This window comes from Nansenia antarctica (genome assembly GCF_963989245.1).
Source record: "Nansenia antarctica genome assembly, chromosome: 7".
Classification (NCBI taxonomy): Eukaryota; Metazoa; Chordata; class Actinopteri; order Argentiniformes; family Microstomatidae; genus Nansenia; species Nansenia antarctica.
The window spans coordinates 60,445,270-60,454,878 of NC_137677.1; the positions used below are offsets into that span (position 1 = coordinate 60,445,270).

General features: G+C 42.8%; 1 protein-coding gene across 1 annotated transcript in view; it reads left to right on the forward strand.

Moving 5' to 3' along the window:
- Positions 1-3,718: 3,718 nt before the first annotated feature.
- The window catches only part of efnb2a (ephrin-B2a), a gene marked incomplete at both ends in the record, with an annotated part of 22,900 nt that continues 17,009 nt past the window's right edge, over positions 3,719-9,609 (forward strand). The window contains one exon of the mRNA XM_080536420.1: positions 3,719-3,834. Within this exon, the coding sequence (XP_080392546.1) occupies positions 3,719-3,834 (116 nt within the window). The remainder of the gene's footprint in view (positions 3,835-9,609) is intronic.

Genomic DNA, 9,609 nt, shown 5'->3' on the forward strand with positions numbered 1-9,609 from the left:
AACATAATGGAATGTAAAAACTTTGACGCTCGATATCTCTGAACTACCCTGAACGGAGATAGAACCTTATCATTCTAAGCTCACGAATTGCCCCCGTGCTTTCAATGGGGGTGGTGGGTGCATACATAGTAAGTTCGCAGGACACTGTTTGATCACGATAAGACCCAGGAGGACACCCATGGACCCGAGATGCCCGTCCCGTGTCTCGCTGCTAAACGCGCAACTGAACAAACAGAAGTTTGGGCTGCAGACCCATGCTGAGCTCTGGGAGCTCCTTTCAAGTGAGAAAAGTTGGGAAATTAGATTGAAGTCTTGATCAGCCAGAGGAATGTTGTCCCTAAAGATGGAGAGATAACAGGGGACAATAAGAAATTGGAAGTTTAATAACCTATACTTTCCCGCTCATATTTATTCAAAACATGTAGCCTATATAATAATGTCCATTTCCATAGTCTATTCATAGTCTATTAATTTGACTTTAAAATGCGAAGGGATAGGGAAACATGAGTAAAATTCAATCTTCTTAGAATTTCTTTTCATGCAGTTTTTCTTCTTTTTCATTTAGCCTTATTTGTTCCAGTTCTAAGTCCCATGACGAACAAGAGATGAAACCTTAAATAGGCTATTATTTCAAACCAGATGTGAGCTACAGCATAATAATTATTATTATTATAAAGTTATTGTGGTTATTATTATTATTATTATTATTATTATGTAGGCTATTTTGATTTTTTAATTTTTATTTTATTCGTGGTTTTCTATCCAGTTATTTTAGAAACTTACAAACAAAGATTCGAGCCAAAACATTTGGATATGATTATTGTTATCATTATCAATGTTCATTTATTACCCTCATCATTATTATATTGGTTTTTCATTGAACTTTTTATAGGAACCATAATAATAATAATTCCTAATAATTTAAGCCTATATTAGTTAACAGCAAAGTGTCCCCTCTCAGAGTGCCATGCCTTTCAGCGGTGTTTCCGTGTGTGAGTGTGTCAGGGCAGGAGGATTCAGAGGGCCGTGGCCTCTTCGTCGGAGAGTTGATGTGTATTTCCCGACTCTCAGCTAGACATGCAGGAAAGGCGCGTAGAGTAGAGGAATCATTACCGATCGTTGGCGGCTTGTTTTAGCAAGGTAAGGAGATATTTTTAGGAGTGAGGAGGAACTCGTCTCTTCCTCTGGTCTCCCGAGGGCATCAGGACATTATCCGGCCCGGACTCCTGACACTTCTTCCTATTGTGAGCCAGGGTAGGCGAGAGGCAGAGCGGGCTTGCAGACTAGATCTGACATGAGAAAGCACCTATATATAGCCTACTAGTTAAGTTTAAAATAGGCTAGATGTAATACAATAAGGCAACATGTCGACATGGTCCACAGTTCTAGGCTACTTTTTAAATTTTATTTTATAAGGATCACACAATATATTATCTTTATCTCAAGAACTAATGCTCCACTAGCCTATAAACAACACCGTTATAGGCTATTACACATCCGTATAAGGCGCTTTAATTGCCTGGTCATTTTAAGCACCCTCCTGTTTATCTAACAGATCTTTTGTTATTTCCAACTAAACGGTCATTCAAATTTATTTTCTGAGATAATCTAATGTCCAGTGCCAATCCACATCGACTGGAGGTTGGTGCCACACTCTCCTGTGTGTTTATTCCGTTAGAGAGGATCTGAACCCTGGGTCCTAAATGACCTCTCTGGTGCATATCACCTCTCTGATTATCAGCGAAGCTACACAAACAGCGCAATACGCAATTGCACCCTTAAATACGCACTGATTAAATTAAGCAGTTACAAAGTGCGAAAACTTCACACGTTTCTACTGACAACGTGTAATTAAGTTTGGAGAGGTGTGTGCGGCTTGTGGTGGCTCATCAAATCAGTGGCCACTCACCAATTATAGGCTTGTCTTCGGCTATCTGACTTTAATTAATAAGTTGAGACACTTTAACAAGTTATTCGAGACACTTAAGTTACAAAAGGCAACATGTCTAACATGTTTGATTGCAATGTAGACTTGTAATAACATAGGCTAATGATAATAAGATAGGCGCATCATATTTAAGTATTCGCCTAATATTATAATAATTAGCCTATGATTATTAAGAATATTATTTTATTAATAATAACACTCATATTAGGCCTACATTATAGCCAAACATACGTTTGACTAAAAGATTGAAAGCCATAAGACAAAGATGAATCAATCGTTTTTGTTGGCGGTGATATAAAATTGTCCATAAAATAATTTGCTATATTATACTTTGAAATAGACAAATCTGTACTTTCATCAAATACTTGGATTGTAACATTATTTACAAAAAATATTAAGATTGTTGAAAATGTATTGCGTGTTTAACCGCTAGTGTGCGCTGTTGCCTTGTGAAAAACCTTGTCTTGCCGTTCGAGGCAGTAGCCGATCCCAGTACGGGACATCATACATCCAACATGAGTCTGTTACATTGTTTTGCTTTACATTTGTTTATTTTTGATTCTGATGATATTCATAAAACATGTAGGCTAAAATAAAATATAGCCTACATTATTATGCATTGAGGTATTTTAAGTCTACAGAAAATGTGGTCAAACAATAATTCATGCGTTTCCCATTTAGGTTGCTTATGATCATAGTTTGTAAACTCGGCCCTCTTCTTATGCAATCTTATCACTGTCAGAGAGTAATGGTTATTGCATATTTAGGCCTATTTAATTATTTATTGAGATTTTAAAAATCTCTATATTGGTCAGTGGACGATTAGATAGGCTACAATATAGCGTGATTGAACTGTATTCTTCAATACAATTCCATCTCATTCCCTTAATACTGAACCAGTGTGCAACTGAGCCAATTGTCTCGCTGCTTCTGTTTGATTGACAGGAGTATTCCCATTGACTTTCCTACCCTGGCCAATGAGGAGCGACGGTGGGCGGAGCCAGGGAAAAGCCAGCTCTGCCAAATATTCCGACTCGCGGTCACTTGCAGTTACTTGCAATCCAGCCTCGGCGCAGCATTCAAGCATCCCTATGTGTTCGCCCAGCATTTGCATTGGATATGACCACAGCAATCGCGACAGAAAGGGTGAACCATAGTATGAGAACTTTCATTTGAGTTGATTTGGCTTTCTTTCATCATCTCCATATTTGATTTGATCATTTTACATTTTTTTTCTTCCATCCCGACATCCTAGTTTTGCTCCACTCTCATCCTCAGTTTTGCGCACCATCAGCTGAAAGGGAATACCTCGGAGGGCCGTTCTCTCTCTCTCTGGCTCTGCTGCTATTCGAAGGGAGCTTTGCGCACTTTGGATTTGGTACCTGCAGCTGGCTTCTACCGAGAACCGGACAAACGGGGGATTTATTCATCGTTGGTGACACCAGCCACCCTGTCCTGTGAGGAATGTACCCGCTCCCGTCGGCCCGCTGAGGGAGGACATCAACGCACTTCTCTCTCCCCCTGAATGAAAAACTGTCGTGCGTCTCCGCTTTGCGTTTTGTATTCGAGAGGAGCTCGTCTAAAGGGACTCACTCGGCCCGCAGGTCTCTTGGTTGGTTTCTGCCTGTGTCCCCTTTTCTCCGCTTTTTCTGAAACGGGATATAGAGTCTAATTGTCACTCTCTTGGCTTGGGCGTTTCACATTCACGTCTCTTGTTTTTTTGGACATACAACGGATTGTGACCCTCCCCGGAGACGGCAGGCAGCAATAATGGGAGATTCGATGTGGAGATATTATTATTTGGGAGTTTTGTTTATTGCGTGCAAGGTGAACTTGTCCCGGGCGATCATCCTCGAGTCCATCTACTGGAACTCCACCAATGCCAAGTAAGTGAACCCGCTGAATCACGCAACAGCACGGCTGAATGTGAATGTGCCCAAAGTGACACGATTTAGTCGGCTTGTGTCGGCCACTGCTGTCCGTCCACGGCCTCTGGAAGCAAAAGCTTGTCAAGATGTTGTATTTAATCTTTTGCCTAGCCTATAGAGCTGTAAATTGCGACATTTGCACAGTCGACATGTACATTGTACACAGTCAGCGCAGGGGTCTTTTACATGTACATTTATGTGCATTTCTCCGTCGTCGCATCTCTTTTTAAGAGATTTTACGCTGGCCGCCGTGGCGCTAACCGGTCACTCGTTCGCGTAAAATAGCCGACAGAGTCCCAAAATAGCTGGTAATAGCCTCCAGAGTCCCCAAAACCTCCGTGGATATTGAGATGATGGATGATACAAGCGCACTGTTTTGTTGTTGTTTATGTTTATTATAGCCTAATTTGTTTGTTAACCACGTCACACGTCTAGTAGGGTGTTTGGGGTGGATATGGGTTCGTTATGGAGACTGGGGAGGTTTCTTGGGTGAAGGCGTTGTGGCAATGTGGCAAAAACTGACTTTTGAAATTAATTTTTACGCTCCACATCTCGGTCCATAATAAAATAATTTATGACAATTATGATAAACCGTTAATTTGAATTAAAAAACGCAGAGCCTATGAGCATAATAAACCTACCCTGTCTTTTCTCCCCCCCTCTCGAGGCCACATTTGAATATAAATAGCATTATAAATTCGCTATGGTGTGTGGTGTATTCAATACATCCATGACGTTTTAACCGAATGTCAGGCGACAATTTCTTTAGATTAGACGATAACAATAGCCATAGTTGTTTACGTGCATATTTCTAATATACATTAATTGTCTGAAAGTCATATGTTGACATGTTTTTTTGGAGGTGGCAGGGCTATAGCTCTTTTGACCAATTTGATCATTTTTTAATTCTAATAGGCCTACTGCAAATTTGGTAGGCTATTCACTAACTTCTATAGGGGCCTATAATATACTATATTTGGGTTTTGTACGGGCGCACAGTAAAATAAATCATAGGCCTACTATGGATTTTGGAAGAATAAGCCGTTGATATGAAAACTTTTATTCGGGCCGCTATTCATCCCCTTTCAACTTGTGGTCTCATTTGAAACCATCACTAACTCAAGTCAGCCCCATGAACGTTGAACGTAACCACACAGAAAATAGCCCCCAGAGTTGAATTAAACATCGCAACCTCAGACGAGGAATTCCAGGGGGTCAAACCCCAATGGGGGGGGGGGGGGGGGGGGGTCTCGTCTTTGTACCCTATTTCGTCACGGCACGAAACTCTCGAACTCTCTTAATAATTAAACTTTTTGGCTTCGATTCAACAAGATAGAAGCCCTCTTTTCAGAAAAGGAGAAGGCAAAGATCCCATGATCCCTCGTTTTAATATTGAGATGAGCTAAGCGTTATTAAAACGAGGTTGATGGGATCTTTGCGTAACAGGTGTCCATTGTTGCCTTTCCGACTATCATTCTAACGGTCCTCTAACCGGCACCGTTACGCATCGATGGTCCATGTGTCGGCGGCGTATATGAGATGATGTGCGGTGTTTGCTCTGGGTTATGGACTCATTCAGCATTTCATAGATCCCTCTCGCTTTGGCCTATATGCTGCGTACGGAATGGAGGCAGCAACACGTGACGTTAGAATGATAAGGTTCTATCTCCGTTTAGAATGATAAGGTTCTATCTCCGTTTAGAATGATAAGGTTCTATCTCCGTTTAGAATGATAAGGTTCTATCTCCGTTTAGAATGATAAGGTTCTATCTCCGTTTAGGGCAGTTCAGAGATAATGAGCGTCAAAGTTTTTACATTCCATTATGTTTTGTGAGATGGAACCTTTGTATTTTATGAATTACTAACTCAAAAATGTCAACATTTTAAAAATAACACCACACAGGCATTCATAAACACCTAATGGATCAGATTATGTAAAAAAACAAAATTTTGATAAAAATGGAGATAGAACCTTATCATTCTAAGCTCACGAACAGCCGTCTGTATCTGAAGCCCTGCGTTGACTTTCGACGCGGCATAAACACTATATGATGCACAGCAATCGTAACCTAACCGATGAACGCAATGTGATATACGTAGATAAACGGCGGTAGATGGGTAGAATATGAAACGCTGGTCGTATATGTGACTGTTTTAGATGAGGCTATTAGCTCACCGTTTGGCAGAGGCGAGCCATCGAGTGGGACTGAAGCACGGATGGGCGACGATTGATGTGAATAGGCCTTCTAGCAGGTCCCAAAGACGTCGTTTAGCATGGAGCATTGGGTCGCAGTCAAGACGGAGACAGGTTATTTCTCTTCGGGTGATCAGCCATCTCCCGTCTGTGGCACATTAGGCGAGCATATTTGGCAATTAATACGCAAAACATTTTCGAATTAACATATTATTCTGAATTCGATTAAGAAATAGGCTACTAATATGAGCATATGTTTGAAAAAGTACACTGTATTCTAAATCATTACCTTAAACATGACTTCTGAAATAAGACTAGGGTACGTGCCATCTACTGGTGGGATATACAACATTATGTGCTTTTCAAAATACCTGTCTCCTTCGTGCGTAAAGGACACATTCTCCATGTAGGCTATAGCAACACATCGTGACGTTAGAATTATAAGGTTCTATCTCCATTTTTGTCAAAATTGAGTTTTTTTTACATAATCTGATCCATTCGGTGTTTATTAATGCATGTGTGTTGTTATTTTTTTAAATGTTGACATTTTTGAGTTAGTAATTCATCAAATACAAAGGTTCCATCTCACAAAACATAATGGAATGTAAAAACTGTGACGCTCAATATCTCTGAACTGCCCTAAACGGAGATAGAACCTTATCATTCTAAACGGAGATAGAACCTTATCATTCTAAACGGAGATAGAACCTTATCATTCTAAACGGAGATAGAACCTTATCATTCTAAGCTCACGAAATGTGCGCCTTTCCAATTACTGTATGTCATTTAACGTGGCATGTCACACACACACACACACACACACACACACACACACACACACACACACACACTCCCCCCCTACTCTCTCTCTCTCTCTCTCTCTCTCTCTCTCTCTCTCTCTCTCTCTCTCTCTCTCTCTCTCTCTCTCTCTCTCTGTCTCTCTTTAGAACAAGGCCCTAAAAAGCTTCCACTCTCGAAGCAAGTATAGGTCTTAACTCCCACAAAGACACAGGGCATTCCGGGGAATTAGCGTGTGTGCACATTCTTTGCGTTCTGTCTGGGTGACGAGTTCAAAGGTAATGGTCAGAGTCAGTGGGACGTTATTCTGCGGCCTGTTGATAGGCTACTATTGTCTGGACAGGCACCTTTGGCCCATAGTTATTTACCTTTTCTTTATTGTGCTGACAGACTCGTAAAGTAAAAGCCACTTTCAATCACTCTTGTTTGAGTAGGCTCACTCCGAAAGAACAATCCACCTGTATCCAATAAAACCGCCCAACTGTAGATTTGACATGTAAACCTTCTAGGTCCATTTTGTATAATAAATCTCACTGTTTTCAACGTTTATCGGGATGTTAAGTTATGCACAGCAACGTTGTCACTGCAGATAGCGGTTAAGTATACGATTATATGTAAGTTCTGAGATTTATACATTATAATTAAATTATCATAATTAACGTCTTTATTCTCAAGTTCAGCAATCTGTTCAACAGTCTCTCCCAGACTCCCTACCTCATCGGTTTGTGAAGTTTCTCCTTTTATCGTTCATGGAGATGTTAGAATGCCTTTGTGTGTGGAGGCTATAAGAGAGATGGGTTAATGCTGGAGCTATGCGCTCTGTGTTCCTCTCTGTCCCTGTGTGTGTGTGTGTGTGTGTGTGTCTGTGCTGTGTGTGTGTCCTGTCTCTCATGTGGAGGAGAAAAACTCACACCGTAGGGCCTTCAGTGTGTCGATTTAAACCTCATTGTTGTTTACTCTTTACTATTTTACTACCGTTGCATGAGCCCCCCTCCCTTCCACCCCCCCTTCACCCCCCCTCCTTCTTCTTTCCTCTAGTAATCCATTTTGTAGTTGGGTGCGAGAAACAAAAGGGAGGCCTGCTCTACACGGTTTATGTAAAGGGAGCGGTCCCTCTTCTCCAGTTCACTTCATTAAGAGATTACATAGAACCCAGGGCTCTTTGTGGGCCCGGCGGTGGTGGGGGCACATCCATGGGTCCTTTTGTGAATGAGGGGGGGGAGGGAGGGCGAGGGGGAGGGGGGGGGGTGCATAGAGATGCAGATCTATCATGAATGAGTGACGAGGGCCACTGAATGTTGTAATGCTGCCCTCCTCCTTCTCCTCCCCTCTCTGTCCCCTTTCCCCCCGTCCGTCCGTCCGTCCATCCATCCATCCATCCCTCCATCTATCCTTTTCCTAACTAACCCCCACCACAGGAGAGAACCCCAAGGAGTCCCACTGTGTTAGTCTGTTTCTCTGAAAAGAAAGGAAAAGGGGGGTTTGAGAGACGAGAGAAGAGAGAAGAAAATCCCTTGTTTTTAATTTAGCCAGCTCTGTCTAACAGGGAGAGGCTAGGGTAGGCTACAGGGCCGGGATGGCTGCTGTAGGGAGAAATAGAGAGAGGGAAAGAAGGAGGGAGAAAAGAGACAGGGATTGTGGGGGGAAAAGTTAAATCCTCCAGTATTAACACAGTGTACTGAAAGGTAGGGTTCAATAGACAAGGAGGCTCCCCTGGCAACGGGCAGGAGAACAGTCGATGATTAAGATCGCGTTTATGAAAAGTCTAGAGGGAGGGACGGAGTTGAGAGGGAGAGAAAGGGAGAGCGAGGGAGAGAGAAAGGGAGAGATAGAGAGAGCAGAAAAGGCCCGGGTCCCCGGGGCCGCGGGGGTAATTATGGCTAGGCCTCGTAGAATCCCATAGGCCAGGATTACGGGATGAAAGGTAGGCCGAAGGCGTGTGTGCATTTGTGTGTGTGTACATACGTGTGTGTGTGTGTGTGTGTATGTGCGTTCGTGTGAGAGAGAGACGAGACGAGACGGGGGTATAGGGTGACGGTCGACGACGCAGGATAAAGGCTCCTGTCCCCTCGCCCCCGACGGAGGGCGAGCGCGAGGCGCAGCGATGCATCGTGGGTAGATTAACTCCTGCTGCCCCCTTTGTCTGGTCTCATTGTCAGCTGCCCTAATGAATCTCCATATCTGGGCCATGATTGAACGTCAAACATGGTTCTATCCCCGTCTTCCCTCTGTGTTCTCTCTCTCTCTTTCTCTCTCTCTCTCTATATATATTCCTCTCCTTTGTTGCCTTCCTTTCTTTGCAGTGTTGTCTTAGGACTCACACGGGAGCAGAGGCTATTAGGTCAGGATTAGGGAGAGACTGTCACTATGGATTGGTTTTTGTTGCCGACGGCCACACAAATAGCTGCAGAGGTTTAAAAAGAGACCGATAGACAGAGAGAGACAGAGAGACAGAGAGAGAGACAGAGAGAGAGAGAGGGAGGAATGTGGGATTTAGAAAACGGAGTGACAGAGATGTGCAGGGACAGGAGGATCCAGTGTCACAGAAAGAGAGAGAGAGTGAGTGAGAGAGAGAGAGAGACAGACAGAGAGAGAGAGAGAGAGAGATAGTGAAAGAGAGACAGAAATGACAGAGACAGATAGGGAAAAAGGGGTGAGAAACGGACAGAAAGAAAGAGAGAGAGAGAGAGAGATCTTACAGGTTTTTTACTGGCAACAGATGTGATGGTCATAACCCCAGG